The 22,370-nt window shown below is 37.8% G+C and overlaps 2 protein-coding genes across 2 annotated transcripts; one reads left to right on the plus strand and one right to left on the minus strand.

Moving 5' to 3' along the window:
• The first annotated feature begins 13,877 nt into the window (after positions 1 to 13,877).
• On the plus strand, positions 13,878 to 15,089 carry LOC143598612 (protein LATERAL BRANCHING OXIDOREDUCTASE 1-like). The gene is made up of 2 exons (XM_077076784.1): positions 13,878 to 14,693; positions 14,757 to 15,089. Exons 1-2 carry the CDS (start codon positions 13,908 to 13,910, stop codon positions 14,991 to 14,993), a joined length of 1,023 nt encoding a protein of 340 aa, XP_076932899.1. The 5' UTR covers positions 13,878 to 13,907; the 3' UTR covers positions 14,994 to 15,089.
• A 2,684-nt stretch (positions 15,090 to 17,773) lies between these two features.
• Positions 17,774 to 18,166, minus strand: LOC143598614 (egg cell-secreted protein 1.2-like). Its single transcript, XM_077076785.1, has one exon. The coding sequence runs from the start codon at positions 18,164 to 18,166 to the stop codon at positions 17,774 to 17,776; it is 393 nt and encodes a 130-aa protein (XP_076932900.1).
• Positions 18,167 to 22,370: the final 4,204 nt, after the last annotated feature.

Raw genomic sequence — 22,370 nt, forward strand, 5'->3', positions numbered from 1 at the left:
TCAACAGAGGAAGTATATTGAAGAGCAGTGGACGATCCTCAACTGCGTTAGAGATAAGGATGAACCTTTACTAGACTTCATCACTCGCTTTAACTCGAAAAAGCTGAGTCTGGGCGTTATAAGCGAAGACCTTGTTCGCGCCGCTTTCATCCAGGGCGCCGAATACCCAGAACTTATCCGCACGTTGACGGGAAAAGATGGCATGCCACCCACATGGGATGCCATCATGACGGCAGCCAAGCGCTTTGCCGAAACGGAGAAGCAACTGGGTGGGAATCTGCCCCAGACTACAAACTTCTACACGCAGGGGACTAGAGAAAATAGCGTCCAGTCCGCCTGGCAAAACAAAAGGAGGAAGCCAAGCATGTGGCAGTCAAGGGTAAACTTTGAACCTCATCCAGCTCTCGCTCCCTATTAGGCGGAAGGGATAATACACACCCATCAGGCCAACACACCAGGTGGACGCCCCTCACCAAAAGCGTCACGGAGATATTTGCCACTGAGAAACTCCCATGGCCAAAAGCTCCAATGGTCCGACAACGACCTGACGCGGACCAGAGCAAATACTGTGACTTTCACGATACAAAGGGTCACACCACTGAGAAGTGTTTATCTCTGAGGAATATTATCGAAACATTCGTCAAGGAAGGCAAACTTACACACCTGGTGGCATCAATCAGGAATAGAGGGCAGAATGACAACCGATACAAAAGCAATGGACGAAAGCCCGTTGACATCAGCATTCACATGGTTCGTGGTAACATCAGAGGAAGAAAAAGACAGACGACAGAACCATGCGCATGGAAAGAAGCTGAGGTGCACTTCCTGCGAGTGCCAGGAGGACCCAGCAAAGAGGGCCCTATCGTCATCAAAAGCCAGCTGGGACACTACATCACTTCCCGCACTTTTGTTGACAACGGTGCCTCATCAACAGTTATGTACAGGCAGTTCTTCGACAAGTTAGATGATGAAGACAAGGAACGCTTGGAAACGGTCTACGCCTCGATGGAAGGGTTCGACGGTAGCACAAACACCCCTCTGGGCATCCTATCTTTCCCCGTTACTCTCACAGACGGAAAACTCTCCCGCACAGAGGATGTAGACTTTGTCGTAATGAGGAAGTCACACCACACGTACGACATTCTCTTCGGGAGAGACGGGATGGCAAGATTCAACGCCGTAGTATCTTCAGTCCACGGCATGATGGGATGGCCAACAGCTGAGGGCGTGGCGATGGTCACCGGTATTCCCCAGGTATGCATCGCATCTGTCTCATCAACACCCAAACCAAAGATGGCTAAACCCACCATCACCGAACCAGAAGAATGGGCTTTTAATGGAAAATACCCCGACCAGGCGGTTACCATTGGCCCAAAAATAACTGATCCTACGCGCACATTACTCAAACGCTTACTACAAAGAAACGCTGACATCTTCGCATGGAAACCAGCAGACATGACTGGTGTACCTCGAAGTAAAGCAGAGCATAAGCTCAAGTGTGACCAGGCTTTTACGCCGGTCATACAAAAGCGTAGAGTAATGGGGGCGGAACAAGCTAACGCGTGTAGAACCCAAGTCAAGGAACTCCTTGACGCGGGCATCGTACGCGTTAGCAGATATCAAACTTGGGTTGCAAATCCCGTTATGGTACCAAAGTCTAACAAGCAATGGCGCATGTGCATAGATTTCAAAGACTTGAACAAAGCATGCCCCAAAGATTGTTACCCGTTACCCGAAATTGATCTTAAGGTAGATTCGTTATCACCGTTTCGCCTTAAATGCTTCCTTGATGCGTATAAAGGATACCATCAAATCCACATGGCCGTTGACGATCAGGACAAAACCGCATTTCGGACGCCCGATGGCACATTCTGTTATCAAATGATGCCATTCGGACTTAAGAATGCCGGGTCCACATACCAGCGCCTGATGGACAAAGAGTTTCATGCCCAAATTGGGAGAAACTTGGAAGTATACATGGATGACCTGGTCATTAAAAGCCTTAACCCAGAAGCGATGTTGAAAGACATCGAAGAAACATTCAACACACTCAGAAGGATAAACATGAAGCTCAACCCGAGCAAGTGTTCCTTTGGGATGGAAGAAGGGAAGTTCTTAGGAGTCATCGTTACAAAAGATGGCTTCAGAGCGAACCCTGAAAAGGTCGAAGCCATTATTAAAATGGAATCACCTACCACCATCAAACAAGCTCAGACACTGAACGGACGCCTAGTTGCACTTAATCGCTTCTTGGCAAATCATGCGGATAGGTCGTTCCCATTCGTGTCGACGCTGAGAAACTGTCTAAAGAAAACGCACTTCCGCTGGACACCAGAAGCGGAAGCAGCTTTTCAGGAAATTCGGTCACGTTTGATCGAACTCCCAACGCTCACAGCACCAGAAGCGGGAGAGGAATTAATCCTATACCTCTCCGCCACAGATAGAGCGACCGGGGCCGTCCTGTTATTCGAGCGAAAAGGCATCCAGATGCCAATCTACTATGTTAGCCGTCTCCTAACAGACGTCGAAACTCGGTACTCTACCCTGGAAAAATTAGTCTTAGCACTTGTACAGGCTTCACGCAGGCTAAGACGATATTTCCAAGGTCACCCAATTACTATTCTCACCAACTTCAAACTTGCAAACGTTTTAGGCAAACCCGAACTTTCGGGACGCCTCGCCAAATGGGCAATAGAATTGGGAGAATACGCGATAAAATACAAGCCAAGGCCAGCTATAAAAGGCCAGGTCTTGGCCGACTTTATTGCCGAAGTCCCCGCATCGCGGGAGAAAGAGTGCCAGGACGAGGCTCAGCCCTCTCCAGCACTAGACATCGATGAAGTCTGGCGACTTTACACCGATGGAGCGGCCAGCAGCGAGGGCTCAGGCGCAGGGTTAAAACTTACCAACCCAACAGGCCAAGAATACACTTACGCTATTCGACTGGACTTTCCAAGTACGAATAACGAAGCAGAATATGAAGCATTCTTGGCCGGGTTAAGGATTGCGCGTAAAATGGGAGTAAAGAACTTGGAAGCCCATGTGGATTCCATGTTAGTTGCCAATCAGATAAACGGGACGTACACGGCCGTGAACGACACAATGGCCCTGTACCTCGCTCAAGCAAAAACCCTCATGCGTGATTTTAATGATTGTAAAGTCATACACGTCAAGCGTAGCGAAAACAAATCTGCGGATGCGTTAAGCAAGCTTGCGTCATTAACTTTCACTCACTTGGGAAAGGACATCCGCATTGAACTCCTGGGAGCACCATCAGTCCTGCACAAGGAAATCTGTGTCATCCAAACCGGCACAGAAACGTGGATGACACCAATAATAAATTACCTTGCGGAGGGCATACTACCAGAGTCAAAAACACAGGCAAGAAAACTACGCTGTAAAGCATTGAACTATCAACTCATTGATGACGTCCTTTACAGACGTAACTTTCTTGGCCCCCTCCTCAGATGCGTTGACGACCAAGATGCCAACTACCTCCTAAGGGAAGTACACGAAGGCATCTGCGGGATACATGCAGGTCCACGCGCAGTTGTAGCTAAGCTAAACAACGCGGGATACTTTTGGCCGGGGATGCATACGGATGCGCTGGCGTACATCAGAAAATGCAGGTCTTGTCAGCTCTACGCACCCAACACGCATCGCCCGAAGAATGAACTTGTTCCAGTCACCTCTGCATGGCCATTTCAGAAGTGGGCCATCGACGTGACTGGCCCATTTCCCACAGCAGCAGGGAACGTCCAGTTTCTAGTGGTCGCCATCGACTACTTCACCAAGTGGATAGAAGCAAAACCCTTAGCCCAAACGACCGCAAAACATATCAAGAAATTCATTTGGGAATTTATCATTTGTCGTTTCGGGCTCCCACAGAATTTGGTGAGCGATAACGGCACCAACTGACAAGAAGCTACAACAGTGGCTTAAAGAACTTCAAATCACCCACACCTTTACCTCGGTGGCGCACCCGCAGGGTAATGGTGAGGTGGAAAGAGCAAATAGGAGCATCGTCGACGGCATAAAGAGAAGACTATTGAAACACAGATCCGGCTGGGTGGACGAAGTTCCACACGTACTTTGGGCACACAGAACGATGAAAAAGGCAAGTACGGGAGAAACCCCGTTCAGCCTCGCTTATGGCACTGAAGCCATGGTCCCGGTCGAAATTGGTTTACCCTCACCAAGGGTCATGATTCAACCAGAGGACAATAATGCGGAAAGACGGTTAGACCTTATGCTAACCGAGGAACGCAGAGACTTAGCCGCAATGCGTGAAGAGAACTACAAACGACAAATGCAAAAGTACTACAACACGCGGGTAAAACTCTGCAACTTCAATGAAGGAGACTACATATTGCGTAACAACGAGGCTTCGAACCAAGATCGCCCAGGAAAGCTGACTCCTGTCTGGGAAGGTCCGTACGTTATCAAACAAGTGCTGGGAAAGGGCGCATACCGGCTCGAAAGGCTCGATGGCACTCCCGTCCCAAGAACATGGAACGGAGCTCAATTACGCAAGTGTTACATGTAGATCAATTCCAAATTTGTAAAAGGCCCAGAGCCACTTTTAATGGAAATGATTCTCTTTAGAACATTGACGCTGATGATTTTATACTTGTAAACTTTCCACACGGATATGCCGGTCTTCACCGCATAATTACGAGGAAAGTCGTTGCGTGGGGAAGGCGGCAAAACCCGCATAAACCCAAAAAACGGCAAACCTTCACGCAGGTCAGTCGAAGGGGAAAAGTTCAGTCATCCCACTAAATGAAAGTGCCGGTCTATCCGCATGAATCATGATAAAGGAAACTGAACACTAACCTATTGACAACCGCGCATCGAACGGTTCAAAACAGAAATTTCAAAAAAAAGGATGAGGAAAACCTACACGCAGGTCAGATATAGGTAAAGTTTAGCCATCCTACTAAGTGCAAGTGACGGTCCTACCCGCACAATCACGAAAGGAAGCAAAACTTCACACCTATTCTGTCACGTTCAAAGGATAACTTATCCAAAACACTGGGAAAATTGCTAAAATAAACTAAAATATGCATGCGCAATTCATATAACGTTTATAACGCAAGTCTCAAAGATTCAAAAGTAAGCGGGAATATACCCCTTACCTTGGCAACCAAGTAACTATAAGACGGGTGCGGGTACAGTGTCAAGGCAAAACCCTTCACATACTTAGCAGCCGCAGGGAATTGAAGCCAAAAATACCTCGGCAACCAAGTAACTATAAGACGGTTGCGGGTACAGTGTTAAGGCAAAACCCTTCACATACCTAGCACCTGCAGGGAATTGACGCCAGGAATACCTCGGCAACCAAGTAACTATAAGACGGGTGCGGGTACAGTGTTAAGGCAAAACCCTTCACATACCTAGCACCTGCAGGGAATTGACGCCAGGAATACCTTGGGAGTAAAGTAACTATAAGACGGTTGCGGGTACAGTGTCAAGGCGAAACCCTTCACATACCTAGCACTCCGCAGGGAAATGAAACCAAGAAGGATCTTCTGGGCCATGCTTGCGCACACGGGAATAACATCCCCGCATAGCGGGAACGATGAGAACTAGATTGTTTGAAACTTCAAGATGGAATTGATGGTTTTAACATAATTGATCACTATGTTCAAAACTACCAAAACCTCATGGAGAATCTACACAAGAGGTACTCAACGCTCCTGACTTGCGAGGAGGTTACAGACCTACCCGCATCATACCCAAAGATCAAGCAGAACAGTGGGAAATTCTGCGTGACATTAGGACTTCCGTGGGAAGAATCCCCATGGAAAACCTTAAAACTAAACCCCTTTTCAAAAACCCTTTGCTTAAGTCCAAAAGTTCACCTCACTTTATTAAACATTCATGAGAAGAACATTGGACTGGGGGGACTTGAAGAGGTAGGTCCCAGCAGAGCCCAGTTGGACCCACAGACTCACCTTGAAGAGACGTCTGCGCAGTTCAACCCGCAAGACTCCTTAACGGACGTCTGCGCGGTTGAACCCGCAAGACTAAACTAAAGGAACGTCTGCGCAGAAACCAACTGGATCAGCAGGACCCACCACGCTCAGAGACGTGACGTCCTCACGTGCGGTACGCAAGCTGTTCCCGCAGGAAACGCCTACCAATGGTTTTCAGGTACTCCGCCTGTTCCCGCAGTTACGGATACCGGCCATCAGGGAAGGCCACCCGCGCAGCATGGCTACACGCACAAGGCTTAACTCTCATAATAATTCAGCAGTCACCTGAAGAAGGAATGAGCAAGCCGGGAACTTTCCCGCACAAAGGCGGGAGGGGGAATACTCCCGCCCAAATGAGCCAGTCCGTACGATACTGAGGATCTTTTACTGTACCTGACGAGGTATGGGCAAAAGATCTGTCCAAAGATACGACAGCTCATTGACAACAGTATGGCGAGCAGCATGCTCCTGTACTGTATGTCACTATTAGCCGCTACCTACTCCCCAACTCCTGACATACCACGTGCCTAGCCTGTAGTTGGTGAAAAAGGAATAGTACACAGCAGGCCTGGTCACTATCAGCCGCTGCCTACTCACCAACTACCAGCATGGCACGTGCGTAGGTCACTGTTGGTGGAACAGGAATACTATTCAGCAGGCCACACCTCCTTGGAAACCTACCTCCGGCTATAAATACCACAAATGGTATGATCATCTTATCTTAACAGATTATCATCATATTATACCTGATATCTGCTCTAGCAATCTCTTAATATACATTTATATTTAAAGAGTAACCTAGTCTGATTCTCACGCCGGAGGGTAGTCACAAGGAGGAACCCCCCCTTCTCAGTGACGAGCTCACGGTGTCTGTTTTGCAGGTTATCAGAAGAACCATCTTTTCTGGGTCTAACCCCTCGTGGGAAACAGCTATCTAACCCCCAGGTTACTAGTAATCTGCCCGAGGTCCGGTTAGTGTTTCTTCAAGTCCATACTATAAAACAACTGTTACCGATTATGGTTCGTCCTTTTCTGAAAGTGATACCTGACAATGTGATACCTGATAATCAAGGATATATTTGTTTAAGATTCAACATATAATAAAATTACACAAAATCAGATAACATTAATTTTGAGAATTGATGTTAAAAGTTAGTTCATAATAACATCAATTACTAATTTAAATTTGTCAACCCAAATATTACAAATATTATTACAAGCATAATAGTTAGTCAAATTGAAAATAAAATAATCTTTTGTAGATAATAATTTCACCTTTAAAGATCATTACGAACAGTCCAATATTCAATTATTTTTGTCTCAATAGTCATTCGTTAAAAAACACTTAACGTCATTAACTTTTTTCAAGTTTCAAACCAATGTTTTAGGTCTTATAATAGGAAGAAGGATGCGAGTCAACTGATGTAAAACTTAGCTCGAAACGGTGATCCATACGACGAAATAATGTTTCAATTCGGGTGTTCGAATACCTAATTAACGAAAATCAACCATTTGAATCATCGTTTCGAGATAAGTTTTACATCAGTCGACTCTATATTTCTTTCGAACAAAAGCTCTAAAACATCAGTTGGAAACTCGGAAAAAAACTTAACTACGTTATGTTATTTTTAACGGATGACCATTGAGACAAAAATAGTTGGACTATTGGTAGTGATTTTTAAAGGTAGGATTATTATCAGTCAATATACAAAATGTGAGATTATTTATTTCTAATTTGGCTAATAATTATTATGATAGTAGTTTACACAAGATTATCTATGTGGCAGGGTCTTAGGGCATGCTTAGATTTTGATCATTTTGTTTTAAGAAATTATTGGTTTCATTCTCACTCATCTCCACCATGTGAAAGAGGATGGAAGCGGACATGTGTATTCAGGGCCGGCGTCTCTTGGAATTTCAAAGTCCTTAGGGGTCATGTACAAGTAGAAAGTAGAAAAGATGGGCTCCTAAATATAAACTTATATATACAAAATCAGTAATAAAACAATAACTGTGATTAATTTGCCGTTGTGCGAGTAGTAAAAAAATAAGCTTTCACCTCATCCTCTTCGGTAAACTTTTGCTATTCCATCAGACCTTCAACCAAAAAATTTGTATGCCCTGTGAAGATGGGGCCCTAAGCGGTGGGACGCCTTGCGCACCCTCAGGGTTGGCCCTGCATGTGTGGTAATTTTGAACATCAAATTGGCTAGACGTCCCGACCATCAAGCTTGGGTTGATTCAAACATGAGGGCGTTCCTTTGGAAGTCCGTATGTGAGCAGGTGGACAATGTGGTCCTGATATTGCAACGGTAAATTCTATTGGAAGGTTATTGTTTCTCTATCACCTACTTGTTGTCGTGGACACCATTGTCGTAGCCACACCTGTCACACCACACCTTTTGGACGTCTTATTCTAATCTATTCATGCACATACTTAGCAGCGGAAACTTAAGTTTGTTTTAGTAACCAAACAACTGGATACATTACTTAGTTTAAGTACACAAAATGTTACATTTGTCTTATAACTTAGTCTATATAATGAAATAATAATAATAATAATAAGGTTTATTGGATTTTAATAATCCCTATTGACTGATATTAGCCAATAATAATCCTTATTCATTGTATCACCACTAGCGGTCCCAAATTTTAAAAAATTGGCCCCCAATGGTCCCCCGTTAAAAATGACTTAACGGCGTTATACTTTTTTTTTAGAATTTGAAACTAATGTTTTAGGGCTTTTAATCGGAAGGAGGATACAAGTCGATTGACATAAACCTTATCTCGAAAAGGTGATCTAGACAACTTGATTTTTGTTAATTGTAAGTTCAAGCACCCGAATTGAAGCATTGTTTCGTCGTTTTTGAGCACCGTTTCGAATGAAGTTTTACATCAATCGACTCGTATTCTCCTTCCGATCAAAAGACCTAAAACATTAGTTTGAAATTCTGAAAAAAATATAACTCCGTTAAGTTATTTTTAACGGGGTACCATTGGGGAGCCAACATTTTTAAATTTGGGACCACCGGTGGTGATAAAATGAATAGGGATTATTATTGACCAATATCAGTCAATAGGAATTATTAAAATCCAATAAACCTAATAATAATAATAATAATAATAATAATAATAATAATAATAAATAAAGGCCAAGTAACTTCTAGATCATGACTTCAAAATGTCTTCTAATCTTACATGGCTCCCTTTCTTAAAGGAGGCCAAATCAATGTCCACATACACAATTATAAAACATATTTCAAATTTCGTTGGTGAGTTTAGTAAAACAGTACGTTTTCATAATTTCATAAACTTCCTTAATCACGTACATATGAGCTCGATTGCATTGCACAAAACACATTCTACCTTTACCAGTGCAGGCTATACATATATACGCCCGATAACATAGTCAGTTTTACATGCTACTTAATAATTAGTTTCTATAGAACAACCTCGTCATGACAAATATATATAAATCGGTACCGGTTTATACATGCAAAGATAGGCGAATGTAATAAACACAATACAATACATGAATCAAGGTCTCATTCATGTAAAGAACTTTCATTTTCACGTGAATCACAATTTTTGACAAAATTAGCATGAACTCACCTTTTCCCAAAGGCACTCGTCTAAAGGACTGGCCCGATTAATCATATTTCGAGTTTAAATTCAAGACTTAGAACTAATTCTTGTTTCGGGTTTTAAACATTTATTTAGACAAGTTTTGGTTTCCTAAATTTGGAATAGACAGGCCGTATGAATATATGATTAAGGATTAGACAGTCCGTCTAATCAAACAATTACAAATTTAAAAATTGAGTTTTAGACTGAGCATATTAGGGTTTCAAACATTTAAGATGGTCCATTAAAAAGGAATATTTTATTATGTATGTGTTTGATTTCAGATGAACCATGTTAGGGCTCTAAGTTCTTAAACCACTACTAGAAAAAGAGACATTTTTCTACAACTGACTTCGTAGGAAATTTGTTGGAAACCCCACTTTCCAACACTTTTCCAACAAAAACACATTTTTCTACACCTGATTAATGATTTCGCCAAAAAGGAGGCTTGGCAGATCGATCGATTACTGATTTAGCGATTGATTTGGAATGAGATTACTTTAGCGATCAAACTCTGATTTGGAATGACGAATCTCGAGATTTGACCGGAAAACTAATTTCGATTCTCGATTTAGCGATAGACAATTAGGAATGACGCCTATGGCTAGTTTTTACAAACTTTGTGAAGGGTGAAAGAGATTATTTAATTTCAAAGCTATATATTTAATTTTGCATAAACAACCCCTGAACTTTGACGAACATGACAGTCGCCTACAAACTTATATCACAATGACGAGTCGAAATGCATGCTACAAAATAATAACTAACAATAATTTTTCTTTTTTCTTTTATAACTAGGGTGTTATAAAGAATATAAGCTATTATAATGATAGTGTTTTCAAGAAATATTTCCAACAAAAATAATAAACATAATTGATAAATAAAATTTTTGTTGGAAAGTTAGAAACTCTTTAAAAAAAAAGTTATTCACTGTTTTGTTGCAAACTTAGAGCTAGCGTTTTTTTTTTTTTTTTTGTTGAAATCTATTGGAATCTTCTTGTAGGAATTTTTTTTAAGAAGATGACTTGTTTTCTTGTACTGTACCAAATGGGTTGGGTTTTCAAATTACCATTTGCCCAAATATTTGTGATTAGACCACCATATAATGCATTCAACGGTCTGTCTAATACTATGGCTAGACATGGTTTTTGCTAAAACTTGTATAAATGCAAGTTTTCAGTTTAATTTTCAATTCCTAATAATTCAAAGCAGTTAATATCATCACTTAGTTTGAAAACCCGTTGAAATGACTTTTTCACATAAGTAATTTTGTTTATGAAATCTTTTTCACAACTAAGCATGGGTTTCAAAAGTTTTTAAAAATAGTGCGATCTCCGTTAATAACGACAACTTGAAGGAACCTTATAGGGTTGGTCAGGGAATGTAAGTCTCAAGTTATTGGGAATGTATAAGTTATCATTAGTAACGGTAACTTTAGTCATATTTTGGTCAAGTTGCCATTAATATCAGAAATTTATGCAAAGTTGTCATTAGCAATGGAAACTTATGACATGCTGTTAACAAGGGTAACTTCTTGCAAGCTGCTGTTAATAATGGAAATTTTTTATGCCAGGTTGCCATTATTAATGGTAACTTCTGAAAAAACATAGTCATATCAATTCTTGCTTTAAGTCACGGGTGGTTGAATTAGGTTGAGAACAATAAATAAATGCATGTAATAATAAATGCATACATCTTTTACAAAGCGGATGCAAATGCATGCATTTGTTTTACCAAACCATCTAATTATATTAGATGTATGCATCATTTTAATTTGGTGAGAAACAAAACAATGCATACATCTTTGTGATTATGTTAAAGAATCCAATATAAATAGATTGAGGGGAGACCATTATTTAAAAAAAAAATCTTGTTAGTTATGGCAAATTGTTAATGAGAATTAAAGTATTAACTTGCTTTGTTTTTATTTATTTATTTTTTATGTCAAGACTACAAACAAGCATAAAATTGGTATTTTACAATTAAAATTTAAAATTTAATTAATAAAAAAAGGCATCATTAACAAACCGTAATATATTAAAACCCTAAATGCAAAAAAAAACCATAAAGCATGCGTTAAAACCATAATACATAAATTAAAAACATAAATTCACCAATACTCCTCCGGACCTAAAGCATCAGAGTCGGAGTCGCGATCTTCAACTGGAGCATCAGTCACAGCCGCAAACGTGGAATCACGTCTAAGAAATGACCACATGGTGATGTGTTTAAAACCGTTGTTCATAAACTCATTTTGGTATCGAAGATGTGCCTCTATTAGCGCTCCTGCTCGGGCAGTTCCGCACGTGCAACTACGTAGAATTGGTTGAATTTACTAAGGGGGTGTTTGTTTTTTCAGAAAAGATCTTCCTGACCTCTTTTCTCTGCACCGCGCAGACCACGTGCAGACGTTTAGGTCTGCAAATTGTTTGTTTTTTAGAATACATTTCATTAAAAAAGTTTGTGCGCCCTCTTTTTTGCGCAGACCTAGACCAACTGCTTCTCACGTCTTCCAACCTCTCTCACATTTTATTTCATTCATATCTACAAACCCTAGAAACACACTCTTTCTTCCACCCCTCAGCTCCCATCAACCCATGCCCCTCCATCCTCCATTCCGCCGGCCACCTACGTTGTCTCACACCACTCTGCAGCTGCACACCACGCCGCCGCCCACCAACTATGCTGCACACCACGTAGCCGGCTGCACACTACCCCATCACTTTCAACCTCCGACCCCTCCGCTTCCTGCTTTGACGCCCTCTCCAAGTGTAGTAATTGTTAATTAGTTTTGTTAATTGATTAGTTTTTTAGATTTTTGTTAATTTATTTGTTTAATTAAATTATTAGGTTTTTGTTAATCAAGTTGTTCGGTTTTTGTGTTTAGATATTATTAAAAAAAAGTGTTCTGGTTATACGGTTTTGGTCGTGTTTGGGTTAGTTTGCGTCATGTTGTTGGTTTTTGTTTGTGTTAGTTCGGGTTATTTTGGATTGTTCAGTTTATTCTAACCTATATTTATTTGTTTGTTTATTTAGATTTGGCAAGACTCAACAATGGCTATACTGATGGAACTTGACAATTTGATTATGAGATTAACGCTGGAACTTTTTTTATATATTATTTGTAAAGGCCTAATGATTCTCACATATGTTAATCTATGTATTTTGATATTGTTAGTATTTTTAATTATGGATATTTTGTATTTAATGGTATAAAATTTAGATTTATGTATTTTTAATTGTTGCTAGATAATTTGTATTTTTGGTACAAAGCTATATATTGAAAGTTATAGCAGTCTGCAGATGTTAAAAAACAAACAGTCGTCTTCTTGCAGACTGCAGAGATTTGGTCTATCTCTCCTGCTACAGATGTCGGCAAATGTGGTCCGTAGACTATAGACATTATACCTTTGAAAAAACAAAAACCTAACAGTATTTTTCAAACCCGTCACTTTGCACAAAGTTCATCTGGGGTATGACAGGGTATACCATAACGGGCTGCAGCATAAGTGGAAAGACTCTAGACCAAAACGGGGTTTCTGAATGTATGTTTTTGTGGTTCTTCACGTAAATCCAAGCCTTTGCCAAACCAACCTCGTCATCGTTAGTCCATCGAAAAAATGTTGTCTCCGGGCATATGTATGTATTGTTTTGTTTCTCACGAAATTAAAAATGATGCATACATCTAATAAAATTAGATGGTTTGGTAAAACAAATGCATGCATGCATGTATTCATTCGTTTGGTAAAAGATGTATGCATTTATTATTACATGCATTTATTTATTGTTCTCAACCTAATTCAACCATCCCGTAACTTAAAGCAATAATCAATGTGACTTATGAATTACTCGTGTGTGTTGATTACGAGTTATAAAACTTATTTAGTCGTGACGAGTAAATGATTAGTGAACGTGCTTGTTACAGTTAATTTAAGGACACGCGGCAAGTTTTAATTGGTTCAACAAATTACTCGTCACGACGACTGGTTTATAATACATATTTCTGAAATTTTTTATAAATGATACCTAAAACTAGAAATTTGTTTTTATAAAAACTTATTTTTAGAATTTTCCCTATACATATTATGATTTTTAATTTATCGAAATGGGGTGAGGAAGAAACAGGGGGCGGTGGAGGTCAACAAACACCTTATCATCTTGATCCTGTGGTCAAATTTGATTATCTTATAGCGGGTGAGTACAAAAGTCAAAGTTGGCGTCCTTGGGCATTTGAATAAAAACCAATTTGATCAATAATTACAACTTGTATCACAGTCGGCAGTTGCTCCGGAAAAACGCAAGTCCATGAACAATCAAGTTCAGGAAATAGCAGCCCAGTGTGAGCGGCTGCCAGAAAGATTTATACGTAAAGAAGACGAAGAGTATGGTAGCATCACCACTGCGGGCGAGTCCTCTCCAACGGAGATTCCGGTCATTGATGTTAGTCTCTTAACTTGGTCACCTTTGGAGCTCGGCAGGCTTAAATCAGCCATCACCACTTGGGGCTGCTTTCAGGCAATTAACCATGGAATTGAAGCTTCTCTTTTGGATAAAGTTCGCCAAATCAGCAGACGTTTCTTCGATTTATCAACCGAGGAGAAGAAGAAATGTCTGAGGGAAGATGATGATCTTCAAGGCTATGGAAATGACATGGTTCTCTCAGATAGCCAGACTCTTGATTGGACTGATAGACTTTATCTTATTGTTCTTCCAAAAGATCAACAAAGGCTTCAGCTTTGGCCTCAAAATCCCACCAACTTCAGGGAAGTTGTTGATGAATATTGCTCTAAAATAGAGTTGATTAATGAAGTTATCCTAAAAGCCATGGCTAGATCATTGGACTTGGAGGAGAATTGTTTCTGGGACCAATATGGGACAAGTGCAAAAATGATTGCAAGATTTAACTACTACCCTCCTTGTCGATGGCCTGATAAAGTGCTAGGAGTCAAACCACATGGCGATGGTTCCGCCGTCACATACCTGTTGCAAGACAGAGAGGTTGAAGGTCTTCAGGTTTTGAAGGATGGGCAGTGGTTTGGAGTTCCTATTGTTCCTGATGCTTTAACCATCAATGTTGGTGATCAAATCCAGGTATTTCTTATGTGAATGTAATTACTTGTCAATCTGGTGACTGAACGATATGTAAATGTGCAGCTAATGAGTAATGGGCTATTCAAGAGCCCCATGCATCGAGTGTTGGTGAACTCTAAAAGGGAAAGGATGACTCTAGCTATGTTCTGCATGCCTCAAACTAAAAAGGATATCGGACCTGTAGACGGGCTGATCACGGATGTTACACCAAGGTTATACAAGAACTTAACATTTTCTGCTGGCTTCTTTTTCGAGAATTACCAGCAAGGTAAGAGACCGATCGATGCTTGCAAGATTTGAGAATGTTTGGAAGATGGTACTCTTTTCATCTGTTCTTGGGTGCTTGTTGCTCTAGTCCATGCTTCTTTATATATTTCTTGTTATTTTGTAGCTCTCACCAGACTAAGAACATAAGCCAGTGTTATATCATCAAATATGGCAGTAAGAATTTGGTGGTTACTTTTCTGCCTGACAATACATCTTTGAATATAACAATTGGCTTGTGGAATGTTATTTTGTAACACCCCAACTCGTTAGGACTAACAATCGAACATATCACTTGTTATTAGGTAAACCAGAATTAGAAACAAACTACCCATAATATTAAGATAGCATCCGAAGTTTGATAAGCTAAAAAGGCGTAAGCCTACAGTAGTCACACACACGTTCAATGATCTAGATTTCAATTCAAAATCTCAAATACACTCGCAAATTCAAAAATCTTTTATAGATTTCAATTTCTATATTCTATTGTCTTTTGGAAAGTTTGAATTTCAAATCTGATTCCTTGAAATCCAATTCATTTTGATAACTTCCAATACTCTATAAAAAGCAAATTCCATGAAACAAACGCACCCTTACCGGGTGGTAAAAGGTATCCAAAAGTTCACCAAGTGTTCAGTCACCAAATTACAATGACAAGTGAACTTGCAACCAGCAACAGTTTGGTACCAGTAAAATGGATACGGTTATCACCACGGCAAATAGAACTCCCAACTTCAAATAGGTACATTTTATATGTTTTCTAATTCTCTTATAGAAAACTACCTAACACCACAATCAATACAGTCATATTATAAAATGGTACTCTTTATCTTATTTTCTGGACACAATCAAATCTTGCAAGCATCAATTGGTCGCCCACCTTGCCCAGGATTAATTTGATACCTGAAGTGAGGAGGATTTTGAGGCCAAAACTGAATCTTTCGTTGGTCTTTCGGAAGAACAGTGAGATAAAGTCTATCAGTCCAATCAAGAACTTGGTCATCCGAGAGAACCATGTCATTGCCATAGCCATCAACATCATCTTCTTCTCTCAAGTATCTCTTCTTCTCATCCGCCGGTAATCGTCCCCGATTTCGCGAACTTTCTCCAGAAATGAGCTTTCAATTCCATGGTTAATTGCCTGAAAGCAGCCCCAAGTGGTAACAGCTGATTTAAGGTTAACGAGCTCCACAGCAGATGAAGTTAAGTAGGAATTTCAGCTGGAGAAGATGCACTGACATGATCATTAGCGTACTCTTTATCATGTTTACGGATATATCTTTCCGGCAGCTGGTGACAGTCTGCCGCTATTTCTTGAACTTGTTGGTTCATTGACTGAGATTCAACAAAGCATTACTGTCCAAGTGATAACTAGGTAGAAAAGATATAAAATACAAATTAGTCTGACGCCGACTTTGAATTTTGTACCAACCCGCCTTAGAGTCAAGTCAATCAACTTAATTTTGGAGTGCTCAATGTCACGTTAAAAGTATCGACATCGAGGAAAAGCACCATCCAGAAATAATATTTTACTATCCAAGTGTTATGTAATTTTTATTTTTAGGAGGGTAATTTATGTATTTCATTTATTGAAATTTGTGGAGGTATTAGATTTCTTTCATTGATTCAAACTATTACTTTTATAAAAATAATAATTAAATTTTATTATTTATTAATATATTTAAAATCGTTTAAGATAGCTTGTTTGTTGTTATAATCATTAAACCTTTAAACAACACAAATGACCCTCACCCTGTCGTCCGCTCCAACTTTTGCTGGGCCATGCCTCAATCTCCGGACCTCAATGTTTTAAAAGCTGGTTTTTAACTCATATTGGATTGAACTAAAAAATGATACAACCGGTTGAATCGAATTGTACTGGGAGGTTCAGCCGGGTACAATAATTTACCTTGTAGTTTCATATAAATGCAACTTTAACTCAAAAAATAACCTAAAACTTATATGATCAAAATAAAATATAATCCAAAAGTTAATCCATAATAAAAATATAATTCAAATGCACTCTATTTTTGAAAAATAATCCAAAAGTTTACTAAGTATTTTTTTTATTAAATATGGGCCGCAAAATATCAAAAAATTCCTGGGCTTAAAAATATTTTACTTGTTTAAACAGGTATTTACAAAAAAAGCCGGTTCAATGCTATAGCAACCGTCCAAAAATATCAGTCTCAAAATACCGGCCAAATATATGCGAAACCCGGTATTACCGGTTCAATCGATCGGTACAAATCAACTTTAAAACACTGTGGGACCTTCCTCACAATGCCACCGGTCCACCGTCTCCCCGTTCGCCCAAAGCCAGCTCTGCTAGACCTTTGTTCTCCTACCACGTTGTGTATCTCTTACAACCATTGATTATTTGCTCAAATTGCCGGTCAATTGGGTATTTGAATTTTTTCCCATCTCTATCTATAATGGTAATATTTAAAAAACGGGATATCGTACACATTGTATCTATAACAGTAGAAAAAGGGTAGCAAACTCATGCAATTATATCCCTAAATTGCTTGTATATTCAGCGTTGTTAATTAATTACTTAATTTGTCATATTGTCACTAATAAATCACTATTTAATTTTGTTAACTAGTTGTTTGACAAGTATACAATACCGATCATAAAAACATATTGATTATGAAAAAAAAAACTTAGAAAACCGTAAATAAATCTTTATTATAGCAGCTGGAATATTATCATTAAGTAGTTCTCGTTCACGTGCAGAGAAATACCAAATCAAACAATAATTAAATTAACATCACAAAACACAAATGAGGCTAGCCATAACACGGTGCACACGCTTATTCGATCAAAAGGTCTGCTGGCTCGAGAGAAGGCGCTGGTGCATCAGCTTGTCCGGTTTGAAAGTTTGCACAATAGCTACTTAGCAACGAAGGGAAAGATGGTGTGTTGGGAAACATTTGAGACCAACAATGTGAAGTTATGTCCTTAATTGCCATACAACACGAAGGGCCAACAGCTTCGAGCCCTACCTTGCCAGTAAAGAAAGCTCGGTAAACTTCTGCATTGCAACCAGTAATTTCTTCCAGAGACATCCAGCATTGTTGCAAGTTTCCCAACGAAGGGAATTGTGAAGGCGCCGATGGGTCGAGCCCAAAACCTGGGATTTGTGCCTCAGCTAGCAGTGTTGCTGACAGCAAAAGAACGAGAAAACATGGTTTTGTGAAAGCCATGGATGAATTGAATGTATTTGTTGGAGTTTTGGTTGAATGAATGGATGAAAGAAATGACGATGAATTTATAATTGTTTTCTGGTAGCATTTTGGGAAGGCTTTTAAATTGTGTTATTGTTAATTAGCTGGTAAAATGTTGACATTTGGTTCATATCTTTTGCTTTAATGCTATTTATGAAAAGTAAGTAAAAAATTAAAGTTTGTAAGACTCACTTTCAACGATTAAATGTTCTTTATAAAATCTTCTATATCAAAAAATCACATTGATTACCATAAATGATTGCAAGACTAAAGACAGGTCGCATTATATTTTATAAGCTTGCCGGAGATTTTTGTCAACGCATCTTTGGTCGAATGAGTTTTTTGCGGTTCACTTGCAACAAAAAAATAAAATAGTGTTGAAAATGCTTAGTTTTCTGGTAATGTAAATAATAAATAATAAAACACCCCTGCTTTATTTAACATAGAATATTATTATTTTAATAATATCCTTAATATCGATCATAATTTTTTTTTTCTTTTAAAACTTAATTATGCAGAAGCACATGTAATCAATTATCTTGATTTACAAAACACCATCGACAATTCTCATTACTTAATTTCAAAACCAATGACAAGATGAGTAAGTTTAGACTCATATACATATCATGGAAACTTGTTTATTATTATATTAAAAAAGTTGGTCTTTTAAGTGTAAGTAGTGTTCGATTTTATAATAACATGTGAGACTCGCCCCGTCATTATCCTTCACTTTATGGTGAAAAGTATTGATTTAAAACGTTAGTTTGGGAGTGAGAACATAAAATTTATACACTTTCATATTAGAGCATATCAATGCATATTATTTAATATGTATTCCTCATTTCACCCTTCCATTACTGATATAGGATGAGATCCTTAACTACTCACTTCCATTTTATTACATACATCTCATTTTATCAACATATTACGAGCTTCTTACATTTCATTTCACCATTTTATTAACTTATATATTTTGAGATCCTCACATTTCATTTAACCATTTTATTACATATATCTGATTTCACTAGTATATTATGACATCCTTACATCTCATTTAGTCATTTCACCATTTTATTACGTACGTACATCTCATTTCATCAATGTATTATCATATTCTTTTAACGCACTAAATACGTCTCTCTTTTCACACATATGATTCAATATACTTGCATCTTATTTCATCATTATAATCAATGTTGTAAAACTTCCGAGTAGGCGGCCGAGTACTCCCCGATTACTCCCCGCCTAGATTGAGTACTTCCTGCCTCGGCCGAGTACTCCTAAGGTATTTTCCGAGTAATCACCGACTACTCCCGAGTACTCGCAACTCCTCAGTCAACCGCCTAGGACCGCCTAACGACTTTTACAACCTTGATTATAATATATTAATACATCTCACCTCACCAATATACTATGTACACCTTTTAAACACCTTATGCAATCTAAGTAAGTTATATGACCATATAAATAAAGCCGACCACAAGAACAAGCATCTAAACAACAAAACCAATATTTTTTTTACCGTGTGCTGTAAGAATATATATATATATATATATATATATATATATATATATATATATATAGGGGATGGATCTTGCGAAAAGTGATATTATAGTGAGAAGTGCGAGAAGTCGATTTCAACCATTGATGTTACTAATCACTGGTCATTAACGAAAGTGGCATTTTTGCAATTAATTAGAATTTATTATAAGGATTATTTTAATTAAAAAGGGTAATATGGTAACTTGTTTAACACAATTAAAATAAAAGAAAAGTGTGACTCCCAATGTTTATTGTTAAAAGCTTCGACCTTTAATTTTCATTGATTGATAATTAATTGAATTCAATTCATTTGTGATTTATTTAATTTTCTTTTATTTCATCTATTATTATGATAGTCTTTTTTCTTGTTTTTTTTTGTGTTTTTTTTTCAGACTAGCTTGCATATTGTATACACGTACAGTGTTTGTGATATAAAAATTTGTGTAGGATCCATATATATATATAGTGTGTGTACAGTGTTTGTGATATAAAAATTTATGTAGGATCCATATATTGTTGTTTAATGTAATAAAAAAAAGTTTATTTTGTAGTATGTAGTTTCATATATGTACTGTCTAAATGGTATTTTAATTGTGTATGTCTAATTTTTATCGTGTGTAGGTTCATTTATGTACTATGTACTGTGTAAGTTCGTATATATACTGTGTAGGTTTATATGTGTACTATGTATATGGTATTTCAAATTGTGTATGTATAAGTTTTTATCATATGTAGGTTCATTTATGTACTGTGTATGTTTATATATGTACTGTGTATGTGTAATTTTTTTTATCGTATGCAAGTTCATTTATGTACTGCGTACGTTCGTTTATATACTTTGTCGATGGTATTTCTAATTGTGTGTGTGCATTTATATTTAGGTGTAGGTTCATTTATGTACCATGTAGGTTCATTTAAGTACTCTGTGTAATTATCAGCGCTATTGAATTTTGGAACTATTATCTGGACAAATATATAAAATTCAAATTAGTAGAATAAAAAAATTATATGGATTAATCGACAACATTGAATTTGACTAAAAAATTAAGAATTCAACATTGGTTGATTTAACTATATATAAAAATATAAAAAAATGTAACTTCTTTATAAATTATGACCTACCAAATATGAAAAAACACATAGGTTAAAATAAAAACCCACTTGAGTTGTGAAAACTCTAGAAACACATTCTCAAACCAAGGTTTTAAAAGTCGTTAGGCGGTCCTAGGCGGTCGACTGGGGAGTTGCGAGTACTCGGGAGTAGTCGAGGATTACTCGGAAAATACCTAAGGTGTACGCGGCCGAGGCGGGGAGTACTCGATTTAGGCGGGGAGTAATCGGGGAGTACTCGGCCGCCTACTCGGGAGTTTTACAACATTGTCTCAAACACATATTTTTAATTAAAGTTTAAATCTTGTGTTTCACAATTAAAGTGAATAAAAAATGTAAATATAAATATAACTTTTTCTTTCTCCTGAAAACATATATAAAAATTAGTAAAAAACTGTTAAAAAATAGCAAAACAATTTTTTTTTTTAGTTTTCGATGTTTTGTATTAAATATATATTATGTGTGTAACAAAAAAAACTAAAAAAAAAACGATGTTACATAAGGTTTTCGTGGGTTATCACAACTCAAGTGGGTTTTCATTCTATACTTCCTATATATATATATAGGCTAAGTATAAAATGAAAACCCACTTGAGTTGTGAAAACTCTAGAAACTCATTCTCAACCATATGTTTTTAATTAATGTTTAAATCTTGTGATCCACAATTAAAGTGAATAAAAAATGTAAATATAAATATAACTTTTTCTCTCTCCTGAAAACATATATAAAAATTAGTAAAAAAATGTTAAAAAATAGCAAAACATTTTTTTTTTGATGTTTCGATGTTTTGTATTAAATGTTACAACATATATTACATGTAACAAAAAAAACGATGTTACATAGGGTTTTCGCAGGTTTTCACAACTCAAATGGGTTTTCATTTTAACCTTACCGTATATATATATATATATGTATATATATATATATAGGGGTGAGTTATAGTAAAAAGAGATAGTTTTCTAGGAATAGTAAGAATAAATCTAGTTCATTGGATCTATGATCTAGTGGTTAAGATTAGTAGTTTCAAAAATACCAAATAGTTTCCTAGGATCTAGGATTTAGTCTACATAGTTTCCTAACTCTAAATTTTATGTCCTTCCTACTCTTCCTACAAAACTATGTATATTTATTTTAACCCTTTTCTATATATATATATAGGGGAAGGATATTTTGATAACCTTGTTAAGATTTATGAATTTAAGAACTTCATTCTTGGCCACACAATTAATTAAATGGATTAGATTATGTGGTTGAGATTAAATCTGATTAAAAATTCGAAATAGGAGATAGAACAAAGATGTAAGTGATTACACTAATTTTTACGTCCGTTATACATATGTAAAAAGTAGACCTGGTGCGTAAAAACTTCTATAATTTTTTTTACGTATATGTAACCTACATATATTACGCATGTGTAAAAAAAATTCAAAAAAAATTGTTACATCATGTTTTTTCGAGTCTTAAAACTCAAAGTTGTTCTCATTTGAAATCTCCCATATATATATATGGTGGAGTTACAATAAGAAGTCGA

The sequence above is a fragment of the Bidens hawaiensis genome, unplaced genomic scaffold, assembly GCF_021521415.1.
Source record: "Bidens hawaiensis isolate Kalapana, Puna unplaced genomic scaffold, B.hawaiensis_p1.1 tig00050573_1, whole genome shotgun sequence".
Lineage (NCBI taxonomy): Eukaryota > Viridiplantae > Streptophyta > Magnoliopsida > Asterales > Asteraceae > Bidens > Bidens hawaiensis.

What these genes read in the sequence shown, in the direction of transcription:
- LOC143598612 (XM_077076784.1), top strand. Translation starts at nt 13,908, where the DNA reads ATGAACAATCAAGTTCAGGAAATAGCAGCCCAGTGTGAGCGGCTGCCA. An exon ending in ATGTTGGTGATCAAATCCAG is followed by an intron (nt 14,694 to 14,756) that starts GTATTTCTTATG and finishes GTAAATGTGCAG; the next exon opens with CTAATGAGTAATGGGCTATT.
- LOC143598614 (XM_077076785.1), bottom strand. Translation starts at nt 18,166, where the DNA reads ATGGCTTTCACAAAACCATGTTTTCTCGTTCTTTTGCTGTCAGCAACA.